This window comes from Lucilia sericata, unplaced genomic scaffold, assembly GCF_015586225.1.
Source record: "Lucilia sericata isolate MDLA Ls3-8-SP2 unplaced genomic scaffold, ASM1558622v1 Contig000684F_arrow, whole genome shotgun sequence".
In the NCBI taxonomy this organism is placed as follows: Eukaryota; Metazoa; Arthropoda; class Insecta; order Diptera; family Calliphoridae; genus Lucilia; species Lucilia sericata.
In genome coordinates this window covers 150,296-167,500 of record NW_023994687.1, presented here as the reverse complement: position 1 = coordinate 167,500, position 17,205 = coordinate 150,296, and the positions used below count along the sequence as shown (strand labels likewise).

Here is a 17,205-nt window from a genome sequence, read left to right as displayed (position 1 = left end):
CAGGTGTATTTGCCATCTCACGCAAGCTCATAAAGAAGGAAATGAAGAGAGGTGCCTGAGCTAATGGAACAATCAAGTTTTTCAATGGGTTCAATTCCTTTTCCTTCATAAACATCATCATTTCCTGGGCATAACGGGCAGAATCGATAGCATTACCAGATTGACGTGCCTCGGTCATTTTCATTTGTAAAACTTGCATTTGAGGCATATGATTGTTCATTTTGGCAGCATTACGTTGAGCCATAATAACCAAGGGGAAAATTAAGGTACGAACTACCGCTGTGCCGATGGCAATAGCACCCCACCAGGGTAAATCACAAGTCACATGCAGGAATTCCATGCAAGTTTCCACCAATCCTACTGGTGACCAACCGCCCAAGCCTATGGAGGCAAAAGTAGGTTCACCTAAAGCATTTAAAGCTTGACTAGCTGCTTCACCCAATGACTCTGGTGCTACTGGTGGTGCTGGGATATCACTTAAATCTACCACGGTCTTGGCAGCTCCCTCTGTACTGGCATATCTTACAGCCATACTGGGCATAGTTAAAGCCATTAGGGGCAATTGTTGATTTGCGGTCTTTTGCCATTTTCTATCACTGCTTACATGTAAATCTCTAGTAACTGACACTACTCCCAAGCCGGATGATGTAAACTAAAATATAGATATTGTATATTTTAAAATTTATTCTTAAACATTTGCAGGTTATGTCATTGATTTTGGTTACTCCATTTCTATGTCCATTTGCTTACTTTATTTTGTGCATTTAATTGTTTTAATACATTTGCATTGCGCAATATCTGTAAACGCTGTAGTATCATCTTATTTCTTTTAATTTATTTTATAATTTTCTTATTTTATTACGATTTTTATTTATGAAAACTGCAATGTTTTTAAAATTCCTGCAATCGTACTTGACATTTCACGTTAAAGAGAGTTGTTGGGTATGAAGAGAGAATAAAATGAAAAAGAAAACATATGATGGGAAAATCGAGATGCCAGATTGATTATTACTGTAAAGTGTTAACGGACTTGCAGATAGAAAATTGCCGTTAGTTATAATGGATTTGAAATTGTTATACACTACCTAAACACAAGTCTGTTGAAAAAATAGGAAAAAAGACTGTAGTCTATGCGAGACTCGACAATAGAATCGTCTGTAGTTTCGATCAAACTTATGACTTCGTTGTATAATTGAATACAGGCTAGAATATACATATGTGACTACTGCCTCAACTTTAAGAGCCAACTATAGCCACTACTAAAACTAAACTATGGAAGTATTTATTGCGCAAATCTCGAGTACTGCTTTGACATTCAAAGTTTAAAAATCCGTTTAAATTTCCGTATAAAAACACGTACCCAACCTTTATCATTTATTAAGTAACACTACCACTTTCCACATTATATAATTGCACTAAATTCAAATCATTATGATTCACATTTACCACCGCTTCCGTGGTATTTGTGGTAAATAAATTACTTTTAACTTTGATTTTACTCTTTTGAAGATCTGATGTTGAGGAAGCAGTTACAGATTTTTCTGTATTCTTTGCAACAGAACTTTCTTCGGAAATTTTTGATTTCGCCATATCATCATTAGGTTTTTCATGTTTAGCCTGATGCACGACCAGTAGAGAACGATTGATGGTGGAATATGAACAAACCGAACATTTGTGTATGACCGTGTCAGCCTTTTCGGGATGTTTTTGTAAGATGTGTTTCTGCAAAAGAAAAAGTGTAATTATAATATAAATTCATAATATAACGACTTCTTAAAACCAACCTGATATGCCACACTTTGTACCGATTTGTAGGGACAAAAGTTGCATTCATACATTTTGCGATTTTCATGACCCATGCGATGCCGTCGAAAGGCATTATGATCATTTGTGGCATAATCACAATTTTGACATTTATAACGTTTTTCACCATCACTGTGCGTTAGCAAATGTAATTTTAACGATGACTTGGAACTCATTAACTTTTCGCATACATTACATTTGAGTGAAGAGTCACCCTTTTTGCAACAATGTTCTCGCAAAGTTTTCTGTTGTGAAAATGTGGAACCACAGTCCGAGCAACGATGTATTTCGGTTGGTGTTGGCTTGGGTGGTGTTGTTGTGGTAATTGCAGTTGCCGCTTGTACACGATGCCATCGGCGATGATTTTTTAATTGTTTGGAATTTTTAAAGGCCTTTTCACAATGTTCACACTTATAGTTGCGATCTTCAAAGTGAATTTTCGCATGTGTATTGACCAGACGTGAGAAAATGGGAGTTTTGAACTCGCATAGTTCACATTTGTACAGTTCCATATCGATTTGATGGGCCCGCCATAGATGGGTGTGAAGAGTATTCCAATTATTGAATTCTGTTGATTTACATTCGGGACACAACATGGCCTGGGGACTGTCCGAGGACATATCATGACATTTGCGATGATATTCCACAGTTTCGGGTTTCTTAAAGCGAAAGGCACAACCTTTAATGGAACATTTGGAGAATAAATCTTCGGCTGAACTTCCAATGGTTTGTTTTAACTTAGTAATACGTGTGCGATTTGAACCAAAAGGTCGTCCTCTTACCGAAGTGCCACTGGTGGCCGAGACAGCCGTAGGACGTTTAGGTGGCTCCATGAGATTATTAGCTACATATATGCGACCCTTTTCCATCGGTGAAGTTGGTTTGTCTGGCTGTTTGTTGACAACTTTATTTAATTTGATCAGGGGTGATACTGGTACCAAGGGTGGCAAAGGTATATTGCTGTTGGTCAAAGGATTTACATTACTGTTATGCAAATTTGTCGATTCTGTCGATTCCGTTGAGGCATTTGTTACGGGCACTAAAGGTGGTAATTCATTTGCCGAAGTTACATTTTTACTAATTTCTTTGTTGACATTTGTTTCCTTAACATTTTCAGCTGCAGGAGTTTCATTTGACTCCGGAGTAGCATTAACTAATTCCCTTTTCAGACTGCTATCACCAACACTTTCATTCTCCCTTGGTATCACCAACAAATCATCCTCCTGACTAACAATATCAATTTGATTTGGAATCTCATTATGACTATCTTGTATTTGTTCTACGATTAAATCTGGTTGCTGTTCAATTGCTGTATGATTTGCGGTACCCGTTAATTCTTCTATATCTCGTATAGTTATTAATGATACCTGGGGAGTGTCAATATCAAAATTGTTACTACCTAACTTTTGATTATTATTCTCCATAGAATAAACCAAATTTTCTGCACTATTTTCATTTGAAGCATCGGCTATTATGCAATTAATATCTTCGGCCAGATCTTCATAAGTTTCTGGCCAATCATTGACCATTTGAGTGTCCAAATCGTGAAATTTAAAGTGATCGTCCTCATATAAATCATCACCAATGAGATTAATATCATTTAGACTGGACGAGTTAACTTTATCTAAGACTTCATTGGTATGATTATTGTCCAAATTGGGCGCTATTAAATGCTGTACTTCGGTTTTATTCATTAAGTTCAGTTCGTCTACGGTACGTAGATGGAGAGTTCCTCTTTGTTCCTGGATTGTGGAGACGGGTTTGGTCTGAAAGAGAAAACACCATTAAGAAATAGAACTGAACTAGAACTAGAACTGAATTAGAACTGAACTAGAACTGAACTAGAACTGAACTAGAACTGAACTAGAACTGAACTAGAACTGAACTAGAACTGAACTAGAACTGAACTAGAACTGAACTATAACTGAACTAGAACTGAACTAGAACTTAACTAGAACTGAACTAGAACTGAACTAGAACTGAACTAGAACTGAACTAGAACTGAACTAGAACTGAACTAGAACTGAACTAGAACTGAACTAGAACTGAACTAGAACTGAACTAGAACTGAACTAGAACTGAACTAGAACTGAACTAGAACTGAACTAGAACTGAACTAGAACTGAACTAGAACTGAACTAGAACTGAACTAGAACTGAACTAGAACTGAACTAGAACTGAACTAGAACTGAACTAGAACTGAACTAGAACTGAACAAGAACTGAACTAGAACTGAACTAGAACTGAACTAGAACTGAACTAGAACTGAACTAGAACTGAACTAGAACTGAACTAGAACTGAACTAGAACTGAACTAGAACTGAACTAGAACTGAACTAGAACTGAATTAGAACTGAACTAGAACTGAACTAGAACTGAACTAGAACTGAACTAGAACTGAACTAGAACTGAACTAGAACTGAACTAGAACTGAACTAGAACTGAACTAGAACTGAACTAGAACTGAACTAGAACTGAACTAGAACTGAACTGAACTAGAACTGAACTAGAACTGAACTAGAACTGAACTAGAATTGAACTAGAACTGAACTAGAACTGAACTAGAACTGAACTAGAACTGAACTAGAACTGAACTAGAACTAAACTAGAACTAAACTAGAACTAAACTAGAACTGAACTAGAACTGAAATAGAACAGAACTAGAACTGAACTAAAACTGAATTAGAACTGAACTAGAATTGAACTAGAACTGAACTAGAACTGAACTAGAACTGAACTAGAACTGAACAAGAACTGAACTAGAACTGAACTAGAACTGAACTAGAACTGAACTAGAACTGAACTAGAACTGAACTAGAACTGAACTAGAACTGAACTAGAACTGAACTAGAACTGAACTAGAACTGAACTAGAACTGAACTAGAACTGAACTAGAACTGAACTAGAACTGAACTAGAACTGAACTAGAACTGAACTAGAACTGAACTAGAACTGAACTAGAACTGAACTAGAACTGAACTAGAACTGAACTAGAACTGAACTAGAACTGAACTAGAACTGAACTAGAACTGAACTAGAACTGAAGTAGAACTGAACTAGAACTTAACTAGAACAGAACTTGAACTAAACTAAAACTGAATTAGAACTGAACTAGAATTGAACTGTGAAAGAAAAATAAAACCTAAAGTTCATACATAAACTTACCATTATCATATTAATATCAGCCGTTGACGGTGGGGTAGGTGTGGCGTCGTCCGGTATTAAAGTAATATTTTCCATTTGTTCACCGTTTACATTAAGCTCTTCACTATTACCCAAAAATAACGTATTTTCTAATATATAATTGTTATTGTTGTTGTTGGCATTAGAGGTGTTAATAAATTGAAACGTATCCATATCACTATGATTACTTATAAAATTAGCATTATTATTTAAATTATTGCCACTGGAATTTGTATCAAACATATATGGTGGCGGCATATGTACTAAAGTTGAATCATAGACTTGATTATTATTACAAGACGTGCTATGATCATTAAGAAATCCTCCATTGTTGTTAGTATGTAATGAATCAAGAGGCATTAGATTAAAACTTTCAACACTTTTTACATAAATTTTAGGTCTTCTAGGTTTTTCCGTAGCTGCTGCTGTAACTGCATTGGTGCTAGTATTTGAATTTACCAAAGAACAGTCATTATTATTTATGTTGGATTTATTTAGGGAGTTGTCCAAAGTTTGTGAATATTCATAGGAAGAGGAGTTGGTGTTATTGCCTAAATTCAACGGGCTTCCGGCTAATAAATCCAAAGTATTATTTAATAAATCTGTATTGAAATTTAGAAAGTTATTTATATTAGAATTTTGCATTTCGTAATCCCGTCTAAGTAGAGCCGGCTCTCTTAAGACATCCACACTTTTAATGGAGATTTTTTGTTTGGGTGCCGTTGGTTTTGTGGGCTGTTGAGTGTAATTAGTAGTAGTAGTTGTTCCCGTTAGTTGATTATCAGTTTGTTCCATAGGCTGTCGATTAGGTTCTCTAAGGCATTCCACATTTTTCAAATAAATTCTACTTTTACGTATGGGTTCCTTGGTGGTTTCTGTATTTAATGTTTTATTTATGGTTTCCAGGGAGGCATTATTTTCATCTTCATTGGATTTCTTCTTCGATTCTATTAAAGTGTTAAGCAATTTTGGAACATCTTCTTCTCTCATTAAATGATCTAATTTCAAGTGAATTTGTAGAGATTCTTGATGATAAAAAATATTACTGCAGCCTTGAAAAAATTAAAGTTTGTTTAAGAAATATAAATAAATAAATTATTACTAATTACCTGGACAATTTATTGATCTTGGTTGTTCACTTTTACTAATACAATTCTCGTTATGTTGTGAGGCTATATGATTATCACGTTCAGTCTCTCTTAGGCTTATAAGGGGACACTTGGAACATTTGTAAATTTGTATAAGAGCCGAAGATTTCTCTTCTATGTTATTATTAGTAATACTGTTAGATTGCTTCTCATTTGCAGTGGTATCCATGGGTTCAATATTATTTTCATTTTGTGTTTGATTAGCTGTCCTAGGCGGTGTTGGCGTGGCATTGGTACGTTCTTTAGCCGCCTCTGAAGTTTCAGATTTAATGGGTTCCGATTTAATTTCCTCTTGTCTGCTAATATTTCTACGAAAAACATTACCATAACTAGTACGCTGAGGCTGAACATTCGTGGTATGAATTTGAACAAAAGGTATGCCCCCAAAATGTGTTGAGGACGCAGGAACATTGCTTACAACAACACTACCAGCATTGACTCTTTTACTAACACTTTGCGACTCCAGCTTTTCCTGTTCATCATGTGAATTGGGCAGAAAATTAAATACATTATTTTGTTGATGTCTTTGCTCCACCCCGGAGACACTTTGTGTTAAAGTTGTCACCATATCACCTGACGAAACATTATTTATGTAATGAATGGTGGCTGGCACATCATCATATTCTATACTTTGTGTTAGAGGATTTATCTCCGTCACCTAAAAAAAGATTAAATATTTGCATAGTTTCACACTTGTTTAAATATTGTTTTTACCTGGTGACTGGAAGTACAAAAATAATTCTCATAATTTGAGAACGAGGAATCATTCATTTTATATTGTTTTAAGTTGTTTCTAATCCTTATAGGCTCTATGTTATATTACACATTTATAATTTTCTTAATAATTTATTAAATTAATGAGATTTATTATTAAAAACTTAATAAACAAAGCAAATATTGGTCGTAGTATTTATTTTCATTCAACTTAAAAGTGAAAACTGTTATACTGACAGCTGAGATATGTTATTAACAGCTGATTACTCTGTTATCACTAAATTGTTGCCAGATGGTGAAGAAATGTTTGTAATTGGAATTATAAAGAATATTTAAAGTTTTTCTAATTTGAATTATTTCTATACAAAAATAACATTTTGAACTTTTTTCTATAGAAAAAATTTTTCGAACTTTTTACTTTAGAAAAAAAATCTTGTCGAACTTTTCACTATAGAAAGAATTTGTCGGAATGTTTTCTATAGAAAAAACTTGCGAACTTTCTTCTATTCATAAAACTGACTGTTTTTATAGAAAGAATTTGCCGGCTAATTTTCTATAGAAAGAAATTATCGGACTGTTTTCTATAGAAAGAATTTGTCCGACTGTTTTATATAGAAAAACTTTTGAACTTTCTTGTATAAAAAAATTGTTGAACTTTTCTATATAGAAAAAACTTATGGAACTTTTTTCTATAGAAAAAACTGGTCGAATTTATTCTATAGAAAAAACTTGTAGCACTGTTCTCTACAGAATAAACATGTTGACACGTTTTCTATAGGAAATACCAAACAGTTTTCTTTAAAAAAAAACTTCTTGAACTGTTTTCTATATAAAAAACTTGTCGAGCTGTTTTTAATAGAAAAACTTGCCGATAATTTTTCTATAGAAAAAAGTTAATTCTTTCCTATAAAAAAAATTGTTGAACTTTTTCCATATAATTAACTTGTCGAACTTTTTCTAAAAAACAATGTAAAAGTTTTTTCTATAGAATTAACAACTCGTCGAAATACAAAAAAAGAAAAAAAAACTCATCAAAACCGGGAAATTTGATTTTATTCAAGAAATACTAAATATGCTAATGGGGTGTTATTTGGAACACCGGTACCAAGTGATATTTTTTGGTACTTTTTCATTCTCCAACTGGTACTTTTTGAGTTTTCTATGATATTGAAATCGAAACATGAAATTAATAATTAAGGGACTTTTCTGAACTTTTTGGTTCTACAAAGGTACTTTTTGAGTTTTCTATAAAAATTAACCTAGAAACATGAAATTAATCAAGTAGAGTCCGCAGTAAATGAGAATCTATAAAATGGGACTTATTGGTACTAAATCGTACTTTGACTGGTACTTTTTTGACTTAGAACTTAGAAACATGTAATTATGCACTTGAGAATCTATAAAAGTGGACTTTTTTGTACTTTTTCGTTCTTCAAAAGGAACTTTTTGAATTTTCTATAATATTAAACCTAGAAACATGAAAGCATGTAGAGACCCGATTAAGTGAGAACCTGTAAAAGGGGACTTTTTGGTTCTTCAAAAGGTACATTTTAAGTTTTTGTATAATAATGAACCTAGAAACGTGAAATTAAGCATGTAGAGCCCGGATTAAGTGAGGTCCTATTTCTGCAAGATGTTTTATATTGAGGATAGGGTTAATATCGGCAGATCCTCGTAAAACTTGGAGAAAGGATTTGTTTTGAATTTTAAAGAATTTTTTATTCATCCCTGCAAATTTTCTCACACAACTTTTGAGCTTGCTCTGTTTTGTTGTTATAAACAATATATTTGCTTCTAAAATCCCACTTTCTGATCTCTCGGATTCCGTTTATATTTAAAATCGTTGAAAATTTAAAAACTAAAGGTTGTTGAAAACTTAGCCCGCTTACAGTCGATTTTAAGCCGCCGCCGACATATTTAGCCGTTAATATTTGTCGGCGCAGGGCTCTGTCCGCCGGTGCTGTTTTATTTTAGTTTAATCGTTTACAAATGTGAAATTTTATTGGAAAAGAAGTGAAAATAAAAATATTTTAAATTAAAATTAAACAAATTAATAAAATCCCTACAAAATGCCGCGTATTATGATAAAGGGTGGTGTGTGGCGTAACACCGAGGTAAGTTTGATACAAAGATTATTGCAACAACCAAAGCACATTGATTTTCATTCACCCCACAAATTAATTCGCAAATTTCAGGATGAAATCCTTAAAGCCGCTGTTATGAAATATGGGAAAAATCAATGGTCACGTATTGCCTCACTGCTGCATCGTAAAAGTGCCAAACAATGTAAGGCCCGCTGGTATGAATGGTTGGATCCCAGTATCAAAAAGACCGAATGGTCGCGTGAAGAAGATGAGAAATTATTGCATTTGGCCAAACTAATGCCTACACAGTGGCGTACCATAGCCCCTATTATAGGTAGGACAGCGGCTCAATGTTTGGAACGTTATGAGTATCTATTGTAAGTTGAAATTTAGTTGTTGTAAAGTTTCTGGAAATTAAGAGGTTTCTTTATATAAACAGAGATCAAGCTCAACGCAAAGAAGATGGCGAAGATGCCGCTGACGATCCACGCAAATTGAAACCGGGAGAAATTGATCCCAATCCTGAAACAAAACCAGCTAGACCAGATCCCAAGGATATGGATGAAGATGGTATAGTTTGTTATCATAATTGAACAATTTTTTATTGACTTTTGATTTGTTTTTCTTTTAGAGTTGGAAATGTTATCAGAAGCTCGTGCTCGTTTGGCCAATACCCAAGGTAAAAAAGCCAAACGTAAGGCTAGAGAAAAACAATTAGAAGAAGCACGTCGTTTGGCGGCTTTACAAAAGAGACGTGAGTTGCGCGCTGCTGGTATAGGTAGTGGCAAACCTAAACGTGTTAAGGGCATTGATTACAATGCTGAAATACCCTTTGAAAAAAGACCAGCCTTGGGTTTCTATGACACTTCCGAAGAACGTATTGATCCCAATGATCCCGATTTCAATAGAATGCGTCAACAAGATTTGGACGGTGAACTACGTTCGGAAAAAGAAGAGCGTGAGCGGAAGAAAGACAAACAAAAGCTAAAGCAGCGCAAAGAAAATGACATGCCTATGGCTATGTTACAAAATCTAGAACCAGAACGTAAACGTTCTAAACTGGTGCTGCCCACTCCACAAATTTCCGATCAAGAATTACAACAAGTTGTTAAATTGGGTCGAGCCAGTGAGGTGGCCAAAGAAGTGGCTATTGAGAGTGGCATAGAAACAAATGATGCCTTATTGGCTGATTATTCCATTACGCCGCAAGTTACGGCTACACCACGTACCCCAGCACCCTATACCGACCGCATTATGCAGGAAGCTCAAAATATTATGGCTCTAACACATGTAGAGACCCCACTAAAGGGTGGTTTAAATACTCCTTTACACGATCCAGATTTCTCAAGTACTGTTCCAAAAGGTTCTGCTATTGCAACACCGAATACTGTCATCGCTACACCATTTAGGTAAGTCCTTTTTATATTTTTTTGTTTTTTTATTATATATTTTGCATTGAATCATGCATTTGACAATTGTAAATTGACTTTTAACTGAAAACAAAGTTAAAAAAGAGGAATAGATTATTTTCTTCATATGATGTAGGCAAAAATGGATAATTTTTTAATTTAAACTTTAAATATGATTAACACTATATTATGATGATAAAACTTAGATCCAAGCGCCTAAAAATTGAGATTTGTTTAAAAAACAAGAGGAGAGAGAGAGGGAGAAAGAGGGAGAGAAAGAGTGTGTGATACGAAATTGCAACGAAATTTTTAAATTATTTTGTAACACTAATTGAATTGAATGAATTATTTTGAACTATAAGACATCAAGTTGTACTATTGTTATCAATCGGAAATTACCGAAACTAGATCTTTATATGAAGAATCTGAAATTTTAGCTCTAGGTCCTTAAATAAAGCTCCAATTGAGATAATAAAGAAAATCTATGATCAATCGTATTTTACATAAAAAATCGATTTTTAAGTGACAAACTTAAAATCGGCTGTAGGTCCTCAAATAACGCTCCAATTGAGAAAATATACATCAAAAATCAATTTTATATAAAAAACTTTAAATTGACTGTAGATCCTTAAATAAAGCTCCAATTGAAAAAATAAAGAAAATCTGTGATCACCCATATTTTCCATCAAAATTCGATTTTTATAAGAAAAACATAAAATAGTAGGTCTGTGGTCACTCATATTTTATGGGAGTTTATGTGAGAAATAGAATTTTGTTGTAGAAACTGATTGATTTTTAAAGAAAAACCCGACAATTAACGAACAAAACACGGACTATCATAACTCATTGAAATTGTCATCCTGATCAGTGATCAAACAAAACAAAAAACTTAAATTAAAAAAAAAATATATTCTTAACCCAGAACCCAACGTGGTAATGAAAATGGTACGCCCGGTGGTTTTGCCACACCCATGTCATCGGCCCTAGTGCCAGTAGGTAAAACACCGCGTACCGATGGTTCACAAACTGTAGCTATGGTACGCGATAAGCTGAGTATTAATCCCGAGGAAAACATAAATGTAGGAGAAACACCAGCGCTATACAAAAACTATCAAAAACAATTGAAAAATACCCTAAGAGAAGGTTTAGCCACATTGCCAACACCACGTAATGACTATGAAATTGTGGTGCCAGATCAGGGTAATGAAGATGATCCTATGGATAGTTCAGATGCCAATGCCATCGTAGAAGATCAGGCAGATGTTGATGCTCGTATAGTGGCCGAACAGGAGGCAAAACGTAAACGAGAACTAGAAAAACGTTCACAGGTTATACAACGCTCTCTACCACGTCCCACAGAAGTTAATACTAAGATCCTTAGACCTCCTACGGATAAACAAAATCTAACAGAATTACAAAAAGCCGAAGAGCTTATAAAACATGAAATGATTACTATGCTTTTATATGATTCTACAAAAGACCCAGTTCCGGGTCAATCACAAGCAAAAATGGATCAATTACAGTCATACTTTAAATCGAATCCCTATGAAGAAGTCTCTAAAGAGGAACTCGATATGGCCAAACAAATGTTAGCCGAGGAAATGGATGTGGTAAAGGAGGGCATGGGTCACGGTGATTTAGCTTTAGATGTTTATTCACAAGTATGGGAAGAATGTCTCGGTCAGGTTCTCTATTTGCCCTCACAAAATCGTTATACCCGCGCTAATTTGGCCAGTAAAAAAGATCGCCTAGAATCCGCCGAAAGACGTTTGGAACAGAATCGTCGCCACATGGCTAAAGAGGCCAAACGTTGTGGTAAAATTGAAAAGAAACTAAAAATTCTTACGGGTGGCTATCAGGCCCGAGCTCAGGCTTTAATAAAACAACTTCAAGACACTTATGAACAAATCGAACAAAACACATTGGCTTTGTCGACATTTAAATTTTTAGCTGAACAGGAATCAGTGGCCATACCCCGACGTTTAGAGGTAAATTGTGTTTTTTTATAAATACTACCAGTTTTTGTCTAATTAATTACCAATATTTTTCTGTTAAAGTCTTTGCAAGAGGATGTGCGCCGTCAAATGGAGCGTGAGAAGGAATTACAAAGTAAATATGGCAAACTACAGGAAACTTTAGAAGAACTTCAACTTAATAATTAATAAATATAAAATTAATAAAATAAACTACTGTTTTAAATGTGAATGTTTATCTTAAATTGTTTTATTTTAATAATCCTTTTCATTTTCTTTAAAAACCTTAAAATAGGCTGTAGGTCCTTAAATAACGCTTCAATTGAGAAAGTATAGAAAATTTGTTTAAACTTAAATTTCCATCAAAAATTGAGTTTTATATTAAAAACATAAAATCGTCTGTAGATCCTTAAATAAAGCCCCAATTGAGAAAATAAAGAAAATCTGTGATCACTCATATTTTCCACCGTCTGTAAATCCCTAAATAACGCTCCAATTGAGAAAATAAAGAAAATCTGTGATCACTCATATTTCCCATCAAAAATCGATTTTTTACGAAAAACTTTAAATCTTCTGTAAATCCCTAAATAACGCTCCAATTGAGAAAATAAAGAAAATCTGTGATCACTCATATTTCCCACCAAAATCGATTTTTATACGAAAAACATAAAATCGGCTGTAAATCCTTAAATAGCGCTCCAATTGAGAAAATAAAGAAAATCTGTGATCACTCATATTTCCCATCAAAAATCGATTTTTATATGAAAAACTTTAAATCGTCTGTAGATCCTTAAATAACGCTCCAATTGAGAAAATAAAGAAAATCTGTGATCACTCATATTTCCCATCAAAAATCGTTTTTTATATGAAAAACTTTAAATCGTCTGTAGATCCTTAAATAACGCTCCAATTGAGAAAATAAAGAAAATCTGTGATCACTCATATTTCTCATCAAAAATCGATTTTTATATGAAAAAACATAAAATCGGTTGTAGATCCTTAAATAACGCTCCAATTGAGAAAATAAAGAAAATCTGTGATCACTCATATTTCCCATCAAAAATCGATTTTTATATGAAAAACTTTAAATCGTCTGTAGATCCTTAAATAACGCTCCAATTGAGAAAATAAAGAAAATCTGTGATCACTCATATTTCCCATCAAAAATCGATTTTTATATAAAAAACATAAAATCGTCTGTAGATCCTTAAATAGCGCTCCAATTGAGAAAATAAAGAAAATCTGTGATCACTCATATTTCCCATCAAAAATCGATTTTTATATGAAAAACTTTAAATCGTCTGTAGATCCTTAAATAACGCTCCAATTGAGAAAATAAAGAAAATCTGTGATCACTCATATTTCCCATCAAAAATCGATTTATATATAAAAAACATAAAATCGTCTGTAGATCCTTAAATAACGCTCCAATTGAGAAAATAAAGAAAATCTGTGATCACTCATATTTCCCATCAAAAATCGATTTTTATATGAAAAACTTTAAATCGTCTGTAGATCCTTAAATAACGCTCCAATTGAGAAAATAAAGAAAATCTGTGATCACTCATATTTCCCATCAAAAATCGATTTTTATATGAAAAACTTTAAATCGTCTGTAGATCCTTAAATAACTCTCCAATTGAGAAAATAAAGAAAATCTGTGATCACTCATATTTCCCATCAAAAACCGATTTTTATATGAAAAACTTAAAATCGTCTGTAGATCCTTAAATAGCGCTCCAATTGAGAAAATAAAGAAAATCTGTGATCACTCATATTTCACATAAAAAATCGATTTTTATGTGAAAAACTTTAAATCGTCTGTATATCCTTAAATAACGCTCCAATTGAGAAAATAAAGAAAATCTGTGATCACTCATATTTCCTATCAAAAATCGATTTTTATATGAAAAACATAAAATCGGCTGTAAATCCTTAAATAGCGCTCCAATTGAGAAAATAAAGAAAATCTGTGATCCAATAATCGAAAAAACTTTAAATCGTCTGTAGATCCTTAAATAACGCTCCAATTGAGAAAATAAAGAAAATCTGTGATCCAATAATCGAAAAAACTTTAAATCGTCTGTAGATCCTTAAATAACGCTCCAATTGAGAAAATAAAGAAAATCTGTGATCACTCATATTTCCCATCAAAAATCGATTTTTATATGAAAAACATAAAATCGGCTGTAAATCCTTAAATAGCGCTCCAATTGAGAAAATAAAGAAAATCTGTGATCACTCATATTTCCCATCAAAAATCGATTTTTATATGAAAAACTTTAAATCGTCTGTAGATCCTTAAATAACGCTCCAATTGAGAAAATAAAGAAAATTTGTGATCACTCATATTTCCCATCAAAAATCGATTTTTATATGAAAAACTTTAAATCGTCTGTAGATCCTTAAATAACGCTCCAATTGAGAAAATAAAGAAAATCTGTGATCACTCATATTTCCCACCAAAAACCGATTTTTATATGAAAAACTAAAAATCGTCTGTAGATCCTTAAATAGCGCTCCAATTGAGAAAATAAAGAAAATCTGTGATCACTCATATTTCACATAAAAAATCGATTTTTATATGAAAAACTTTAAATCGTCTGTATATCCTTAAATAACGCTCCAATTGAGAAAATAAAGAAAATCTGTGATCACTCATATTTCCCATCAAAAATCGATTTTTATATGAAAAACATAAAATCGGCTGTAAATCCTTAAATAGCGCTCCAATTGAGAAAATAAAGAAAATCTGTGATCCAATAATCGAAAAAACTTTAAATCGTCTGTAGATCCTTAAATAACGCTCCAATTGAGAAAATAAAGAAAATCTGTGATCCAATAATCGAAAAAACTTTAAATCGTCTGTAGATCCTTAAATAACGCTCCAATTGAGAAAATAAAGAAAATCTGTGATCACTCATATTTCCCATCAAAAATCGATTTTTATATGAAAAACATAAAATCGGCTGTAAATCCTTAAATAGCGCTCCAATTGAGAAAATAAAGAAAATCTGTGATCACTCATATTTCCCATCAAAAATCGATTTTTATATGAAAAACTTTAAATCGTCTGTAGATCCTTAAATAACGCTCCAATTGAGAAAATAAAGAAAATTTGTGATCACTCATATTTCCCATCAAAAATCGATTTTTATATGAAAAACATAAAATCGATTTTTATATGAAAAACTTTAAATCGTCTGTAGATCCTTAAATAACGCTCCAATTGAGAAAATAAAGAAAATCTGTGATCACTCATATTTCCCACCAAAAACCGATTTTTATATGAAAAACTTAAAATCGTCTGTAGATCCTTAAATAGCGCTCCAATTGAGAAAATAAAGAAAATCTGTGATCACTCATATTTCACATAAAAAATCGATTTTTATATGAAAAACTTTAAATCGTCTGTATATCCTTAAATAACGCTCCAATTGAGAAAATAAAGAAAATCTGTGATCACTCATATTTCCCATCAAAAATCGATTTTTATATGAAAAACATAAAATCGGCTGTAAATCCTTAAATAGCGCTCCAATTGAGAAAATAAAGAAAATCTGTGATCAATCATATTTCACATAAAAAATCGATTTTTATATGAAAAACTTTAAATCGTCTGTAGATCTTTAAATAACGCTCCAATTGAGAAAGTAAAGGAAATCTGTGATCACTCATATTTCCTATCAAAAATCGATTTTTATATGAAAAACTTTAAATCGTCTGTAGATCCTTAAATAACGCTCCAATTGAGAAAATAAAGAAAATCTGTGATCACTCATATTTCTCATCAAAAATCGATTTTTATATGAAAAATCGATTTTTATATGAAAAACATAAAATCGTCTGTAGATCCTTAAATAACGCCCCAATTGAGAAAATAAAGAAAATCTGTGATCACTCATATTTCCCATCAAAAATCGTTTTTTATATGAAAAACTTTAAATCGTCTGTAGATCCTTAAATAACGCTCCAATTGAGAAAATAAAGAAAATCTGTGATCACTCATATTTCCCATCAAAAATCGATTTTTATATGAAAAACTTTAAATCGTCTGTAGATCCTTAAATAACGCTCCAATTGAGAAAATAAAGAAAATTTGTGATCACTCATATTTCCCATCAAAAATCGATTTTTATATGAAAAACTTTAAATCGTCTGTAGATCCTTAAATAACGCTCCAATTGAGAAAATAAAGAAAATCTGTGATCACTCATATTTCCCACCAAAAACCGATTTTTATATGAAAAACTAAAAATCGTCTGTAGATCCTTAAATAGCGCTCCAATTGAGAAAATAAAGAAAATCTGTGATCACTCATATTTCACATAAAAAATCGATTTTTATATGAAAAACTTTAAATCGTCTGTATATCCTTAAATAACGCTCCAATTGAGAAAATAAAAAAAATCTGTGATCACTCATATTTCCCATCAAAAATCGATTTTTATATGAAAAACATAAAATCGGCTGTAAATCCTTAAATAGCGCTCCAATTGAGAAAATAAAGAAAATCTGTGATCCAATAATCGAAAAAACTTTAAATCGTCTGTAGATCCTTAAATAACGCTCCAATTGAGAAAATAAAGAAAATCTGTGATCCAATAATCGAAAAAACTTTAAATCGTCTGTAGATCCTTAAATAACGCTCCAATTGAGAAAATAAAGAAAATCTGTGATCACTCATATTTCCCATCAAAAATCGATTTTTATATGAAAAACTTTAAATCGTCTGTAGATCCTTAAATAACGCTCCAATTGAGAAAATAAAGAAAATTTGTGATCACTCATATTTCCCATCAAAAATCGATTTTTATATGAAAAACATAAAATCGATTTTTATATGAAAAACTTTAAATCGTCTGTAGATCCTTAAATAACGCTCCAATTG

General features: G+C 32.7%; 3 protein-coding genes across 3 annotated transcripts in view; 1 reads left to right on the top strand and 2 right to left on the bottom strand.

The window, feature by feature from the left end:
- The window catches only part of LOC119607293 (mitochondrial inner membrane protein OXA1L), a 1,744-nt gene extending 773 nt beyond the window's left edge, over nt 1-971 (bottom strand). Inside the window, exons 1-2 of the mRNA XM_037961163.1 lie at nt 751-971; nt 1-652 (exon numbers count right to left, since the gene is read on the bottom strand). The exon at nt 1-652 is cut by the window's left edge and continues 266 nt beyond it. Of these exons, the coding sequence (XP_037817091.1) occupies nt 1-652; nt 751-819 (721 nt within the window). The 5' untranslated portion in view covers nt 820-971. The remainder of the gene's footprint in view (nt 653-750) is intronic.
- Nucleotides 972-1,337: 366 nt separating this feature from the next.
- LOC119607291 (probable serine/threonine-protein kinase DDB_G0282963) lies at nt 1,338-7,057 on the bottom strand. Its single transcript, XM_037961161.1, has 5 exons — nt 6,849-7,057; nt 6,096-6,792; nt 4,969-6,038; nt 1,785-3,569; nt 1,338-1,722 (listed from the first exon to the last, which is right to left on the bottom strand). Exons 1-5 carry the CDS (start codon nt 6,903-6,905, stop codon nt 1,378-1,380), a joined length of 3,954 nt encoding a protein of 1,317 aa, XP_037817089.1. The 5' UTR covers nt 6,906-7,057; the 3' UTR covers nt 1,338-1,377.
- A 1,704-nt stretch (nt 7,058-8,761) lies between these two features.
- LOC119607292 (cell division cycle 5-like protein) lies at nt 8,762-12,559 on the top strand. The gene is made up of 6 exons (XM_037961162.1): nt 8,762-8,962; nt 9,044-9,309; nt 9,372-9,502; nt 9,564-10,341; nt 11,264-12,329; nt 12,399-12,559. Exons 1-6 carry the CDS (start codon nt 8,918-8,920, stop codon nt 12,501-12,503), a joined length of 2,391 nt encoding a protein of 796 aa, XP_037817090.1. The 5' UTR covers nt 8,762-8,917; the 3' UTR covers nt 12,504-12,559.
- The last annotated feature ends 4,646 nt before the right edge of the window (nt 12,560-17,205 follow it).

Excerpts from the sequence above, each read along its gene's own strand:
- LOC119607291 (XM_037961161.1), bottom strand. The coding sequence starts at position 6,905 with ATGAATGATTCCTCGTTCTCAAATTATGAGAATTATTTTTGTACTTCC. Across the intron at positions 6,039-6,095 it reads AAGATCAATAAATTGTCCAG|GCTGCAGTAATATTTTTTAT; the intron begins GTAATTAGTAAT and ends AATTTTTTCAAG. Across the intron at positions 1,723-1,784 it reads TACAAAGTGTGGCATATCAG|AAACACATCTTACAAAAACA; the intron begins GTTGGTTTTAAG and ends TTTCTTTTGCAG.
- LOC119607292 (XM_037961162.1), top strand. The coding sequence starts at position 8,918 with ATGCCGCGTATTATGATAAAGGGTGGTGTGTGGCGTAACACCGAG. Across the intron at positions 10,342-11,263 it reads GTCATCGCTACACCATTTAG|AACCCAACGTGGTAATGAAA; the intron begins GTAAGTCCTTTT and ends TTCTTAACCCAG. Across the intron at positions 12,330-12,398 it reads CCATACCCCGACGTTTAGAG|TCTTTGCAAGAGGATGTGCG; the intron begins GTAAATTGTGTT and ends TTTCTGTTAAAG.